Source organism: Narcine bancroftii, chromosome 1 (assembly GCF_036971445.1).
Source record: "Narcine bancroftii isolate sNarBan1 chromosome 1, sNarBan1.hap1, whole genome shotgun sequence".
In the NCBI taxonomy this organism is placed as follows: domain Eukaryota; kingdom Metazoa; phylum Chordata; class Chondrichthyes; order Torpediniformes; family Narcinidae; genus Narcine; species Narcine bancroftii.
In genome coordinates, this window is record NC_091469.1 from 157,457,950 (window position 1) to 157,474,354 (window position 16,405).

The following is a 16,405-nucleotide window of genomic DNA, read 5'->3' on the forward strand; positions in this document are numbered from 1 at the left end:
GGTGAAACCACTTATATATGTAAATACCCTTGACCTTATATGCTCAACCCTGCTCGCACTGGCCGGCTTGTGACTCCTTCCCTTTATTCCCCATAAAGGCTGTCATGCCACAGCCCTGCCCCCAGTTTGAGTCCGGGTCAGTGTGAGGCACAAACTCAAGGGATGCTGTCCATCTCCAGCTAATAAAAGCCTTCAATTCCAGTACTTCAGTCTCTTGGTTAATTAACTGTGTATCAATTTTATTAGTTAGATTTTTGCTTCTTCGGAACATGGACAAGTTTCTGAAACTTGATCGCCTAGAAATCAACCCACGAGAACCCAATGGCCAAGGGATTCGCTCTCTGGCATCGCTATTTCAAAAGATTCCTTGCACCCTCTGCAGGCACGATTTAGGATAAGTACCATCTACTGCTCTCATATATTGGGCATCAGGTCTACCAGATGGTCCGGGACTGCTGAACCCATGGAGAAGCCATGGACATTCTAAAAGACCAGTATAAGGTCCAGGTGAATGAGGTCTATACGTGGCACGTGCTCCACTCACGCAGGCAGAGACCCAGAGAGACATTCAATGACTTTGTCAGGGCCCCACAAGAGCTTGTAAGGGACTGTAACTGCCAAGCTGGTGAGTACTGAGCAACATGCGCAGCTACTGATGAGAGATGCCTGTGTGGCGGGCGCCTGCCCTGACTACGTGAGGTGAAGGCTGCTCAAACAGAAACAATTGAGCCTACCTCAAACCATTGAGCTGGTGAATACCCTAGAATGGGCCATCCACAACGCTGAATCATTCTCCAGCGAGCACGCGGCCACCTCATGGGGGACTCGGGCGTCACCATCTTGGGGAGGCGGGATCATAAACCTCCCACTCTGACCTGACATCCACCGCTATCAGTGACCTCCCGATGTGCTATTTCTGCAGGCAGGGCAAGCACCCGAGGAAACGTTGCCCTGCCAAAGACGCCACCTGCGCCAATTGCGGGTAAAAGGGACACTTTACGAAGGTATGTAAGTCAAAGCAGAGCCCTTAACCCAGCAGCGCCGCATGCGAACAGGGACCACCACCTCTGGGGAACAGGGATGCCCACGGAAGTGTGCTACAGAGACCAAGAACTGCTATGGTGTCACTTCCGTCTTCTCCCACGTCACTTCCAGTAATGACGCCACGTCACTTTCTCCTTCTCTTCTGGTGAGTGACGATGGAGCCACTTGCGAGCCATGGGGGCTGCCATCACAACCGCCATCTTGTCAGACGATTGGAAGACAATGGAACCCCTTGGACAACGAGATGACGCTGGCATAAGTAACCCTGGATCAATGCCGACCACATCAACTCTCCATGGCCATGATGAGCATCCAGGTAAAAAGCCACCCCATCTTGTGCCTATTTGACAGTGGAAGGACTGAGAGCTTCATTCACCCTTACACAGCATGGCAGTACTCCATGGACATGCAGCCCATAAAATTCAGCGTCTCCCTAGCCTCACAGGCCAAATCGGCAAAGGTTCGAGAGGGAGCTGCACAGTAACCCTGATGGTCCAAGGCATTGTATACACCAACTTTACGCGACTTGTCCTGCCACAGCTTTGTGCGCCCGTCATCCCGGGGTTGGACTTCCAATGTAACTTAAAGAATGTCACTATAGAGTATGACGGGCCCCACCCTCCCCTCACGGCCTGTAATGAGCAATTCATGAACTAGGCGCTGCCCCCCTTCTCACAATGCTGACCAGCAGCCCCAGGCCATGCCACCATGCTCTGGATCCACCCCTCCCCCTACTCCTGTTCACCAATCTCACCCCTGATGGTAAGCCTATTGGCAATACAGCGCCGAGGACAGGGCACTCATTAGGTCAGACACCTCCTCACTGAAGGGGTGATAGAACAAAGTACAAGCACCTGAAGAGCCCAAGTGGTAGTAGTCAAGAGCGGGGAGAAACACCAGGTAGTCATAGATTACTTCCAGACCATCAACAGGTTCACACAGCTAGACACCTACCCTTTACCTGGCTTTGCTGACATGATGAATCAGATCACACAATACAGGGTCTTTTCCACCATCAACCTCAAGTCGGCATACCACCAACTCCACATTTGCCCTGAGGACCGCCAGTACACCACCTTTGAGGCGGATGGCTGACTGTACTATTTTCCTAGAGTCCCTTTTGGGGTCACAAATGGAGTGTCTGTCTTCCAAGGGAGATGGATCAGATGGTGGATGAACATGGGATGTGGGCCACCTTCCCATACCTTGACAACATGACTATCTGCAGCCATGACCAGCAGGTCACAACAGGAACCTCCAGAAATTCCTACACACCGTGAAGTGCCTTAACCTGACATATAATACAGGGAAGTGTGTCTTCAGCACATATCGCCTGACCATACTAGGCTGCGTGGTGAATAATGGAGTCATCACCCCCGCCCCTGACTGCATGTGCCCATTATTAGAACTCCCCCTCCCGCACTGCCTCAAGGCCCTGAAAAGGTGCCTGGGCTTTTTCTCTTACTATTCTCATTTGGTCCCCAACTACACAGAGAAGGCCAGTCCCCTCAACAAAGCCACCATTTTCCCCCACGGCAGAAGTCCGCGAGGCATTTGACTGAATCACAGCCAACTTTTCTCTGGCCGCCACACTACACCAGGTGGGCAGGCCTGTTGCATTTTTTTTCACACACCCTCCAGGGCCCTGAGATCTTGGCACTCTTCCATCGAGAAAGAGGCACAGGCAATCGTTGAAGCAAAAAGGCACTGGAGGCATTACCTTGCCGGAAAGCATTTTACCCTCCTGACTGACCAACAGGCAGCCGCCTTCATGTTTAACAACCAGCAGTGGGGTAAAGCAATAAAATCCTGAGGTGGAGAATCGAGCTCTCCACCTACAATTATGACATATTGTACCAGCCTGGAAAGCTCAACGAGCCTCCTGTCGCCCTGTCTCGGGAGAAATGTGCCAGTGCGCAGACATTTCGGCTGCAGTCGCTGCACGATGGCCTCTGCCACCCCGGGACCACCCGCTTTTTTTTCATTTCATTACCTCCCCTGCTCCATTCACCACGTCCCAGGATGCTGACCAAAAATTGCTGGGTTGTGTTTCCACCAGCCTGACAAGTCACACCTGATCACATGCCCCTTTAAACGTCTAAGTGTAGACTTCAAGGGTCCCCTATCCTCCATGAACCACACTTCATCACCATCATCGATGAGTACTCGCGGTTCCCCTTCACCATCGCTGCCCAGACATGACCACAGCCACCGTCATAAAGGCTCTGAGCAACCTGTTTACCATTTTCAGATACCCCTGCTACGTCCACAATGTTAGAGATTCATCCTTCATGAGCAACGAGCTGCACCAATTCCTACAGTCTAATGGCATTACCTCTAGTGGGACCACCAGGAATGGCCAGGTGGAGCTGGTGAACGGTCTGGAAGTCAGACCTTAAAGTCCAAGGGCCTTCCCATCTCCACGCTATCTGGTCCCTCCTGTGTACAGCCACCAATGTGACACCTCATGAGAGACTCGTTACATTCCCCAGGAGATTGGGATCAGAAATGACCCTACTTACCTGGCTGATGTCCCCAGGACCAGCACTCCTGCAAAAACATGTAAGGACCCATAAGTCTAACCCAAATTGAGAGGATCCAGCTGCTCCACGCCAACCCACAGTGCGCCTAAGTGGCATTCCCAGATGGATGTGAGGACACAGTATTCATCCGGGATCTGGCACGTGCGGGAGGATCTGGACCCCCCCCCCCCCCCCACCTCTAGCCAACAGTCGGGTACCCCTCTCCCAGCTCTCCAGGGCTTCAGATTCCCACACCCACCCCCTCGACCTACCAGCCACCTAGTACACTTGCATCCACACCCCCCACCCCCTCAGCTCAGCCAAACACCCCGGCCAAGCTGACTGAGAACGAACAGTCACAACCGATGGGGGGCACCACACCACCGGAGATGCACCGGTCAAAGGAAGCCACCGGACGGACTGAACATATGAGGGCACCTGACTGGACCACAACAAACCCCCCAACCCCGGGAATTCTTTTTAAAAAGAGGGGGTGAATGTGCTGGAAGGTAAATAACTTTGACCTTATATGTTCGACCCTGCTGGTGTGTTGAAGAATAATTGGGAAGGAAGGAATGAGAAAGAGAGAGAGAGAGAGAGAGAGAGAGTGAGGATAGTGAATTCCTCTAATGCAGACTTCCGAACACAGCAGCAAGCAGTGGTGGAGAGAAGGAGGTGAAGAGCCTCAAGCCCGAAACGTCGGTTATGGATTTCTATTGTTGCTATATAAATTGGACTGTTTGACCGGCTGAGTTTCTCCAGCATTGAGTTTAACTTAAAATCAATGCAAGTGACTTTAGATCAGTCAGGACAACTGACGCCATGTTGGGAAGCTCTCAATTTAATTTAGTTTAAATTAATTTAGACGTACAACAGGACCTTTCAGCCCACAGGCCAGTGCGCCCAATTACACCCAATTAACCGGCATCTCCAAGATTGTTGTGAAGACTGGAAGTAAACTCGAGCCTCCGGAGAAACCCCACGCAGACACGGGGATAACGCACAAACCTCTTACAGAGAGTGCGAGGTTTTAACCCAGTCCCGAGCACTGACACTGTGACAGCGTAGCACTAACCTTGCCACCCTTACTGAAGGCAGATGGGAGTCTGTGCAAACTGAGAAACTGTGATCGATGGATATTTCCACGGGTTGATATATTTGTGCTGGGGACCAGGAGAGTGACAGGAGTTTTAAAGGCTATCAGCCATGATCCAGGTGATATGGTGGAACGGGGTTGAGGGGCTGAAGGTCATCCAGTGCCTATCTCCCTCTGTGAAATGTAATAAAGCCATCAAACCCAGGAACATTCCCACCAAATGCTACGCAGTGCACCGTTTCAATTTACATTTAGACATACAGCACGGTAACCGGCCATTTTGGCCTATGAGCCCATTCTGCCTAATTACACCCCATTGACCTACAACCTCCCCTCCCGGTACATCTTTGAACAATGGGAGTTTACTTAGAGACTCACCTTTTTTCACAAAGCAGAGAGCAAAACCAGCCAAAAGCAGGATAACAGCTGCACTGGATATTCCAATAGAGAGAGCCAGCTTGAATGCATTAATTCCCCCCGTGGGTGAGAGGAACTCGCGGCTGTCTCTCCCATATTGGTTCTTGGCCACACAGTGGTAGCTCCCTGTCAGGCTGGGTTGAAGCAGCTCTACCGTGATTTGATCTCTCTCTGGACCTCGTCTGACTCTCGTCCCGCTGCTGTTCATGGCCAGCGTGTTGTTCCCAGGGCTGATCCACGTGATGTCTACAGGAGGCACCCCTTCAGCTGTGCACGAGAGTGTGTCTCCAGCCACAATTCGCAGCTGCAGGATGGCCGCTGGGACTTGGAGAGGAAAGAAAGTCGAGTTAATCTCCACTGGACGGGGTGTGGCGAAGGAATCCGCGTGAGGTGACGCGCAGGAGATTGGAGGAAAATATTCAACGAGGAAACGGGCCATTGTGATTGCTCTCGCGTTGGTGTGGATGCTGGAGACAGGATTCAACGTCCCCAGTCGGCGTATGCATCTTCACAACACAGGGTCTGGAAATTTAGCAGCTCAGTGGGATCCTGAACCTCCAACCTTGTCACTGGAAGTGTCAGCTGATCAGGGTCAGAATTGGCAGAGGAGATAGGGGCAGCGTTGAGTAAGGAAGTTGAGCCCAAAAGCAAGAAAGGGACCCTCAAAGGATCGGGCCAATCTGGCTCCAGCTCCTCAGCAGGAGCTCCTGAACCTCCTATTCATGTTCAATGTGTTTTTATTGTTAACACAACAATATTGACAGATTTTTCCTTACCCACAACCTCCAGCTTTATTTCATCCTGAATCACTAGTTTCGGTCCTTCATTCCAGATCCAAATGTGACTGAAGTAGAAGCTGGTGTCGTTCAGTCTGAGGTCCGTCACCCTGATGGAGGCGTTTCCTTGCTCTGGCCTTCCCACCAGCTCGTATTGACCTCCTTTATTTACAGTGACATTGCAGGGAAGGGCCGCAGAGAAGGAACAGGTGCAATTAAAGACAGTAAACTCTTCCTGTAGATTCCCCTTCGTCCAGACGATAATGATGGAGCTGCCATTCTTTCTCTTGGGTTTGTAAGTCAATGGCAGCAATATGGCAGAACCACCCCTTTTCCCAATCACTGGTGAGGCTCCGGTGCCAGGATCTTGGAAGGAGAAAGATTTTAAAGCATAAATATTATTTATTTGTTGCATAGATTTGTTGTATTTTCTTTATCAATACTTCATCCAAGACCCTGATTTTGATTTGGAGCAGCAGCAAACCCATACGGCCCGTTTCAACCTCCTACCCAAGATCCGCAAACCTAATTGTCCCAGCAGATCCATTGTATCCTCCTGCTCTTAACCCTCTGAACTGGTGTCCTCATACCTCGACTCCACTTTGTCCACCTTGGTCTAGTCCCTCCCCACTAACATCTACGACACTTAACACGCCCTCCATCACTTCAACAACTTCCATTTTCCTGAACTCAGTCTTATTATCCTTACTGTGGATATCCAGTCACTATACCCCTCCATCCCCCATACCAAAGGTTGCAAAGTTCTTTGTTCCATTCTCAACAAACCAGTCCCAACCAGTCCCCCTCCACCACTGCCCTCCTCCGGCTGGTAGAATCTCTCTTCACCTTCAATAACTTCTCCTTTGACTCATCCCACTTTCTCCAAGTCAAAGGGGTAGCTTTGGGTATCCTCAAGGGACCCAGCTAGGCCTACCTTTTTGCTGGCTATGTGGAGCAATCCATGCTATAAGCCTAAACAGGCAAGGCCCCACCACTCTTCTTCTGCTACATCAACAACTACTTTGGTGCTGCCTCATGTACACATGATGAGTTTGTCAACCTTATCCACTTTGCTGCCAACTTCCACCCTGACCTCAAATTCACTTGGTCCATCTCTAGCAACACTCTCCCTTTCCTCGATCTCTCTGTCTCCATCTCGGGAGACAAACTCTCGACATATACCTACTATAAACCTACCAGCTCCCACAACTACCTCGACCTCACCTCTTCACACCCTGTCCACTGTAAGGATTCTATTCCTTTCCCTCAATTCCTCCATCTCCGTCGCATCTGCTTCCAGGATGGTCTTTTGTATGAGATCATCAGAGATGACTTCCTTCTTCATACAAAGGGGTTGCCTTGGGTACCCACCACCACCAATAACTCGGTGCTCAGCCCCATATCCTCCGCTGCTCATGCATCTTCCCTGGCCCCCTCCGCACCTGTACCAGCACTGATTTACCACAGCGTACAAAACAAATGAAGAATGCACTCACTCGTTTCTTCCAGCACACCATGAAGTCAACTTTCTTTAATTATCCACTAGACACAACATTGCATTCTTCAACTCCTCAAACCCTACCCAACTAAACCTCTCTGACCTTCACTGCCACACGGATGATGCTGGCACTCTCACTCCCCTCCTCCTGCATCTGAGATTCACCACCCATATACTGATGCTCAACACACATGCGCGCTATTACTCCCCATGCATCGCATCGCTTATGTCATCAGCAATGACTAGCACTGCTCCCATTGAAGATAAGTATGTGACTGCCACACCTTTACATTTAACAAGGAGAGGATTCCACTTGTCCTCACCTACCTCGTATTCAGCATATCATTCTCTGCCATTTCTGCCACCTCCTACCTGATCCCACCACAAGTCACTCCTTCCCTCTCCAGCTTTTGGAGTGACCACTCCATCCACCACACACTCGTCAGCTCCTCCATTCCCACCAATCTCCTCCTTGGCACCTACTCCTGTGACCGCAGGAGATGCTCCACTTGCGTCCACACCTCCTCCTTCACCACCAATCAGAGCCCCAAACAGCCCTTCCAAGTGAAACAACATCTCTCTTGTGAATCTGCAGGGGTCATCTACTGCATCCAATTCTCCCGCTGTGGTCTCCTCGACATCGGAGAGACTGAACGCCGACTGGGAGATATTGCTTCGCTGATAGTGTGGATCTCCCAGTGGCCATCCATTTAACTTCCCAACCCCACTCCCTTGCTGACATGTCTGTCCATGGTCTCATGAATTGCCAGATTGAGACCACCCACAAATTGAAGGAACAACACCTCATATTCTATCTTGGCACCCCCCAACTGCTTGGCATTAATATCAACTTCTCCAGTTTCCCCTGGCCACGGCACCCCACCCATGTCTCCTTTCTTGTTGCGCGCTCTCTCACTCTCTCTCACTCTCTCTCCTTCAGTTCAGCTCTGCATTCACTGAACCAAACCCTCCCCCTATCAATTCTCACCTTTCCTATCTGGTCTTCCTATACATATCTCTGGTTCCCTCCCACCCTCCTAAAACATGGGGTCTGTAGGTTAATTGGTGCCTTTGCGTGGCATGAGCTCATGGGCAGGAAGGGCAGTATCTCTAAATATAATTATTTTATTTTAAATTTTAAAATATCAACCTCCAATTTGCAGAAATGCCCTTCCTCTGTCTTCCTGCTCTCTCTCATCCCTCAGTCGTGCCCACAAAAATCACATCAACATGATGGAGTCATTAAACACCTTTAATGACCAAAAGCTTGAGCATTTCTGATACGCTACCTGGCCAGGTTCCAGGTACAGGAGCAAGAGGGGGCAAATCCGTGCATGCCTGTCTTTACTGGGAAATCCAGGGAGGAACCAGGGGAAGGGTTAGGGAAGGTCAGGGAGGTTTGTATTGGCCAGTCCATACATCTATGCAAATGCCTTTCACTGCACCCTCTGCTTCCCTTCCTCCAGCCCCTCCTATCTCCTATCAGGGAGCAGCATTCTGCCACCCTCTCCCCATCACCTTTCAGCTCCTTTATCTTCTTCTCCCTCCCGCCTGCCTCCAGCCTGCCAGCCCCCCTTCCCCACCACCTCCTTTTCCGGCACACCTGAAGAAGGGCTCGGGCACGAAACATCGGCAGCTGATTGCTTTCCACGGACCTCGTCACTTCCTCCTCCACTTTTGCGCATTGTACAGCCCGATTTTCTCCTGTGTTTTCTGTTTTTATGGCCACATGGTTGCCCTTATTTTAGACTCAATAATTTCATTCATGAGCCCCAGGAACTCTCACCCTACTAAACCAGCCTCGGAATATACTGCGCCCTTGTCATGTGAAATAAACAAAAAAGCTGTAGATTCTGGACACTGAAATGACAGGAGTTGGGGCAACTCGGTGGGCCATGCAGCATCCGCTCATTGAAATGTCTGGTCAATGTTTTGGTTGGAAACCTTTGTCCAGATTGGTCCCAAATCCAGGAATGCCACCGGCATAAGCTTTTGATGAAACCATTTGGTTGATGGATAAGGAGGGAAACTGGAGAGAAAAAAAAAGCTGTTGGAAATGCCCAGCAGATCATGTGGTGTCCGTGGAGAGCAGAGTCAGTATCGCAGATGGGTCACTTCCAGTAAAACTGTCCTGCTCTTCACGGACACCACATGATCTGCTGGGCATTTTGGGCAGCACAGTCGGTGCCACGCTGTTACAGCGCCAGTGGCCGGTACGGGGGTGCGAATTCCGCGCTGTCTGCAAGGAGTTTGTAGGTTCTCTTCGTGTCTGCATGGGTTTCCTCTGGAGGCTCTGTTTGCCTCCCACCCTTCAAAACCATAGTGAGGGTTGTGGGTCATTTGTGTGTAATTGGGCTTTTGGGCCAAAAGGGCCTGTTACCGTGCTGCATGTCTTAAATTTTAAATTCTAATGAAGTAGGGAAAGCGGGTTAGGTGGTCAGCATGGCTTTATTGAGGAGCAGGCTGTGCATCTCTAGCCCAAATGAGTTTTTCGAGGAGGTGACAAACAAATTGAAGTTAGGGCAGTAGACGTGGATTTTGATGAGGTGCTTGATGAGGTCCCCCATTCAGTAAGTCATAAGGCATGGTATCCAAGGAACTTTGTCTGTTTTGGTTCAGAATTGTCTTGCCTGCAAATAGCAAAGGGTGGTAATAGATGGATTATACTCTGCCTGGAAGTCCATGATTAGTGGCTTTCGGGAGGGATCTCTTGTGGGACCTTTTATCTTTGATGAATGAATTGGTGGAAAATGTAGAGAGGCAGGTCAGTAAATTTGCAGATGTGAATAGCATAGAACATTGTCATAGGTTACAATGGGATATAGATTGAATGTTGAAGTTTTACAGACTGCACTTGGGGTACTGTGAACACTTTTGGGCTCCTTATCTAAGGGTGTGTTGGCATTGCAGACAGTCCAGATGAGGTTGACGAGAATGATCCCTGGAATGAAAGGGTTTTCTTATGAGGACTGTACCTATTGGACCTTAGAAGAATGGGTGGGGATCTCTGAAACCTATCTAAAGGCACTTTCAGGTGGTCAATTGCCCCGCATGTAAAGCCGCAGGTTTAGGCAACATGCGGCTGTTTTGAGGCCACTTGATTGTGCAGAAGGAGCTCTTGAGGCGAGCTACATAACCCTCCTCCGAGAGGGATAATCAGCTCAGCTCAGTGGTTCCCCCAGCCACCTGAATGCAGCTGGCTGAAAGTGGATGTTAAAACGATCAAGCTGCTGATCACAGCTGACACTGGGCAGGAGCCCGAGTGCGCTCAGAGCCACGTCCTGTGCAGCCGTGTCCTTCAGGTGGCCAGCGTTGCGCTTTAAACGCTGCCACCTGAATGGCAATTTAAAGGGCTGCTTCTGCTTCTTCAGGCACATTCTTAGCGTAGAATACACCTGAAAAAGCCTAAAGGCTCATTTAGGTAGTAAAAAGGGATTGAATGCAAGGAGGCCTTGCTGTGTGGTTACAGAATGCAGAGGTTGGTTGTCAATGGAGGTGAATGGTGTTCCACAGGGATCTCATCTCACCTGGGACCCCTCCTGTATGTGTTTTTTATAAATGTCCTGGATGCGATGATCCTAACCCGAAACTAAGCTACTCCATCACCACCAAAAGATCTGCCTGTAGTAATGAAAAACCACCATTTACTCACACGAAATGCAATGTGAACACTGTGGAGTGTTTCCAGCACTTTTGTGTATTTGCACGGCCAATCAACTACCTTCAATTTCATGTAAGTTATTTGTTTGTAGGACACACAAAGACACAATGCTAATCCCTTCAGATTTCTCTTCAGAAAACACCCCTTAACCACGACCCTCAGACTTCCATCATCAAGCAAATTTTGGATTGTTTGCCAACAATCACGTGCTTGTACCTTCGACATCTGCCTATCACTTGGGATTTTGTCAAAGGTCCATGTGAACCATGACCACCATGCCGTCCCAATTGATTTCCAGAGTTAACTCTTAACAACTTTTTCCCCCAAGCCACCAGGCTCTTGAATTCCCAGAACATATGTAGTACCATGGACTTTTACTGTATATGTCTTAATATTTTAATATTTCATTGTGTTTAACTTCTATTCTAATTTACATTTATTTATATCTACTCCGTGGCCCTGGAGAAACGCTAGCTGTCTTCACTAAAGAAGCATGGGATGAGTGTCAAATAAAGGTGACTTGACTGGACTTGAAAAACTAATTTGTGAGGTAGTATTTTCCCTGCAGAAGAACATTGTGACTTCATCTAATTAGTCCCTACATTTCCAAGAGAGCAGAAATCCTGTCTCAGTGCTTTTTCCAACAATTTCCCTGTCATTGATAGAGCTCCCTGGGCTCTACTTCCTGGCCTATCCTTTCTGATCTGTGGTTCACACCAATCCAAAACATGTCTATTTGAGCCCCACCAATCTCCTCCCTTCCTTCTCATAGCACTGTGGGATAGATCCTCTCAATCCCTGGGGATTTATCCATCTTGATGCCAATATGTCCGATAATACTTCCTCGACCAGATGTGTTCCAGAGTATCAGCGTACCCCTCCTTGAACTTTCCATCCTACATGTCCTTCCTGGTGAATGCCGCGATCCTGTTCATGTTCCCTGGTTGATATCCACTTTCAGGACTAACGCATTCCCCCGTAACCTCTTCCTTTGAATGGACTAATAGAGAATTTTTGGATTCTCCTCCATCCTATTTATCAGGGGCTCTGTTGCTCTCTTTTTGTCCTCATAACGTGGCAAAGAAAAAGACCCTTTGGCCCCAGTTCCTTCTGCACATCCTGGTCAAATGCACACGATAGATATTCCTCTATTCCTCATAACCAAGCATATCGTGCAGTCTCTTAAATGCTGCTCTCATATCTGCTTCTTCCATTTTCCCCGGCAGTCCATTCCAGGAACCAAGCACTGGGTAAAAATACCTCGCACTGCACATCTCCTTTAAACCCCCTCCCCTCACCTCCAAATGCATAATTGGACACGGTTACACCGGGAGAAAGGTTCTATCTACCTGATCTGTGCCTCTTCTAATTATATAAACATTTATCAGAGCATCTCTCAACATCTGACACTCCAGAGAAAACCGCCTGTTTGTCCAATCTGTTCCCATCCCCCCGATCCAGGTTGCACTCTGGTAAAGGAGTGAAACACGCAAGTCTGCAGACGCTGCGCTTGTAGTGAAAATACACATAAATTCTGGAGGATGTCCTGTAGATCCTTCGTGACCGGCCGAGTTCCTCCAACGTTCTGTGTTAGCACTCTGGTAAATCTCCTCTGCACCCTTTCGAAAGCCATCCCATCCTTCCTGCAGTTGGCGAACGGAATTTCATGCAATTCTCAAAACGCAGCCTCACCAAATGTTATATTGTTGCAACATGACTTGCATCCAAACCAAGACTTTTATTAGCAAAAGACAGGAGCTCTTCACAGATGGCCGACCAGTCCGGAATGATCCGACCTGGCTAGGGACACAACCCTTTAAGGCCCAGACAATAGTCGTGGCTTAGCTCTCAGCCAATCGCTGTAAGCACAGTCTAGATACTGTAACTATATACACTATATACATTGGTGATAGATCTGTACTATCACATTCACCCCTTCTTGGAGAATTGGCCCTGGGAAAAAAAAACAAAAACGAGGGAGAATGAAAGGAAGGGGTAGGTCAAGGACTGTAGCGGTCAGGGGGTCTGACCATCCGGCGTGACCGCCGTGGTGCCGGGATTGGGGTCGCTGGAGTGGTGTCGCCAGTGGGCTCGTCGGGTGCGACTGCTCCGTCGCTCAATTCCCCAGTCGTGTTGTCGGCAGGGTGGCCCGGGTCATTGGGGTGCTGTTGGTCTTTCTGTTGCGGCACGGGGCCTGGAGAATAAGGAGTTGGGGGGTTTGCTGGGTCTACCGCGTCCTGAGCTAGGTCCCGCACCGAAACAGTGTCCTCCCGCCCGTCTGGGAACTCAACGTAGGCGTAATGTGGGTTTGCGTGGAGTAGAGTCACTCGGTCGACCAAGGGGTCGTTCTTTGAGTGCCGGACGTTGCGTCGCAAAAGGACGGGGCCAGGGACGGTGAGCCATGCCGGTACAGTGGTTCCTGATTCGGATTTCCTCGGGAAAAGGAACATCCTTTCGTGGGGGGTGGCATTTCTTGCAGTACATAGGAGGGAGCGGATGGAGTGTAAAGCACTAGTGAGAACCTCCTGCCAGTGAGAGGTGGGGAGACCTTTAGACCGGAGAGCCAGTGTAACCGCTCTCCATATGGTGGCATTCTCCCTCTCGACCTGGCCGTTACCGCGTGGGTTATAGCTGGTGGTCCTGCTTGAAGCAATACCACACTCCAGAAGGTACTGTTGCAGCTCTGCACTCATGAATGAGGACCCCCTATCACTGTGGATGGAATTGGGGTACCCGAAGATTGTGAAAATACTGTGAAGGGCCTGTATCACTGAGGTGGCAGTGGTGTCTGGGCAGGCCACAGCGAATGGGAAGAGGGAGTACTCGTCGATGGCCGTAAGGATGTAGGTATTACGGTTGGTCGACGGTAGGGGCCCCTTAAAGTCTACGCTAAGATGCTCGAAGGGGCGGGTGCCTTTGATAACGTGGGATTCAGCGCACACCGAACAGGCTCGGGTCATGGAGCGGATCTCCTCGACTGTGTAGGGTAAGTTGCGCGCCTTGACAAAGTGAGCAAACCTAGTGACCCCTGGATGACAGAGCGCCTCATGGAGTTTCCGTAGTCTGTCCATCTGTATGCTGGCGCACGTCCCCCTGGAGAGCGCGTCAGGCGGGTCGTTGAGCTTACCAGGCCGGTACAGGATGTCATAGTTAAAGGTGGAGAGTTCGATTCTCCATCTGGCGATTTTGTCGTTTTTTATCTTACCACGCTGGGTGTTGCTGAACATGAAGGAGACCGCGCGTTGATCAGTCAACAGTGTAAAGCGCCTCCCAGCAAGGTAATGTCTCCAACGACACACTGCTTCAACTATGGCCTGGGCCTCCTTCTTGATCGAGGAGTGTCTACTCTCCGGACCCTGGAAGGTTCTGGAGAAGAAGGCTACAGCCCGACCGGCCTGGTTCAAGGTGGCTGCCAGGGCGAAGTCGGATGCATCGCTCTCGACTTGTAATGGGACAGACTCATCAATCGCGTGCAGCGTCGCAGCAGCGATGTCAGATTTGATTCGATCGAAAGCCGCTGTGGCTTCGGTCGAGAGGGGAAAAGAGGTGGTCTTGATAAGAGGACGCGCCTTGTCGGTGTAGTGTGGAACCCATTGGGCGTAATACGAGAAAAGGCCCAGGCAACGTTTGAGTCCATTAGGGGACGCATGCGGTCAGGATCTGGCATGACTATCCCGTTCTCCACCACACAACCTAGAATAGCGAGTCATGTGGTCCGGAAGATACACTTGTCCAAATTGTAAGTCAGGTTTAGCTGACGGGCAGTTTGAAGAAATTTGTCTAGGTTGGCGTCGTGGTCCTGCACGTCATGGCCTCAGATGGTGATATTGTCAAGATACGGGAAGGTAGCGGTTAGCCCGTTCTGGTCCACCATCCTGTCCATTTCCCGCTGGAAGACTGCGACATCATTCGTGACCCCGAATGGTACCCTGAGAAATTAATATAGCCGCCCATTCGCTTCAAAGGCCGTGAATGGTCGGTCCTCGCAGCGGATCGGAAACTGGTGGTAGGCCGAACGTAGGTCAATAGTGGAGAAAATGCGGTATTGGGCGATCTGGTTCACCACATCCGTGATGCGTGGCAGGGGGTACGCATCCAGGAGCGTGAAGCGGTTAATGGTCTGGCTATACTCGACCACCATCCGTAGTTTTTCCCCATTCTTGACAACCACCACCTGGGCTCTCCAGGGGCTTGAACTGGGTTCGATGATGCCCTCATCCAGCAATCTACGCACCTCACTCCTAATGAATTGCCTGTTTTCGTAACTATATTGCCGACTTTTGGTGACCACAGGCTTCCAGCCAGGGGTGAGGTTTGCGAAGAGTGCTGGCGGGGCAATCCGGAGTGTGGAAAGGCCGCAGGATTGGCCCCGGGGCATGGGGGCAGGTTGCTCGGGTGCTTCGGGAGTGGGGCGATGGCAGACCGAGAGGGGGGCGTGGGGTCCCCCAAAGTGGAGGGACACCATTTGGAACTGACACTGGAAGTCTAATCCCAGCAACACTGGGGCGCACAATTGGGGAAGGACGAATAATTTGAAGTGGGTGACCGTCACGCCCTGTACTTCCAGCGTGGCGATGCAATACCCCTTTATCCCAGTCGAGTGCGACCTCGTAGTGGGGATAATGTCAAGTCCCCAACGGAGGGCCAGATCTGGCTGGATAAAACTGTCAGTTGACCCAGAGTCAAATAAGCAATTGGTGTAGTGTCCATACACTTTAATCAGTTCCATTGCTCTGGTGAGGGGATGAGAGCATTGCTGGTTTAGTGTTATTGAAGCAGTTTACAGGGGAGTTTTGCGCGATGACGTCACGCACTGAGATGACGTCACGCAACGGGATGACGTCACGTAACGGGATGCCGTAGTCAACGCTTGAGGAGCAGGTTGGAGGACCTCCCGGAAGTGCTGTTGTGGCGGCGTTGGCGGGTGAATGGTAAGTAGTGGGGTTTGTAGTTGCTCGCGATTGGCGGTGGGTAGGTCGTTGATCGCGGCGGTCGGGCCCTGGCGGTCGTCAGCGATGGACGCTAGGGTGAGCATCTGGTTGGCCGCGGGGTTGGCTGTGGCGGCGGCAGCAGCGGCGGTAGCGTCGGCCCCGGGAGTGGCTGTGGCGGCGGCAGCAGCGGCGGTAGTGTCGAGTGTTCCGCATGGGGGCGAGAGGCGGGCCATCACCATGGTTGCGAGGGTGGGTTGCCCCTTCCGGGTTTGGCGTCTCCGTGACGTCAGGCGTTGCCGTGCAGGGGAGCCCTCGCTCTCATTGGACGAGAGCTCTGGGGAAGAAGAGTTTGAATGGGATAGTGGCGATTGGGCTTCACACGAGGCACTGTGTTTGCCGGCGGCCATTTTAGACCTGCAGACTGCAGCAAAGTGGCCTTTTTTAAGGCACTTCTGGCACT

The 16,405-nt window shown here is 50.8% G+C and overlaps 1 protein-coding gene across 2 annotated transcripts in view; it reads right to left on the bottom strand.

The window, feature by feature from the left end:
• LOC138765294 (uncharacterized) overlaps positions 1 to 16,405 on the bottom strand; it is a 93,182-nt gene that overhangs the window by 36,615 nt on the left and 40,162 nt on the right. Inside the window, exons 3-4 of one of the 2 annotated variants that reach the window (XM_069942340.1) lie at positions 5,856 to 6,221; positions 5,041 to 5,403 (exon numbers count right to left, since the gene is read on the bottom strand). In XM_069942340.1, coding sequence (XP_069798441.1) covers positions 5,041 to 5,403; positions 5,856 to 6,221 — 729 coding nt within the window. The remainder of the gene's footprint in view (positions 1 to 5,040; positions 5,404 to 5,855; positions 6,222 to 16,405) is intronic. The other variant, XM_069942345.1, reaches the window with a different exon arrangement.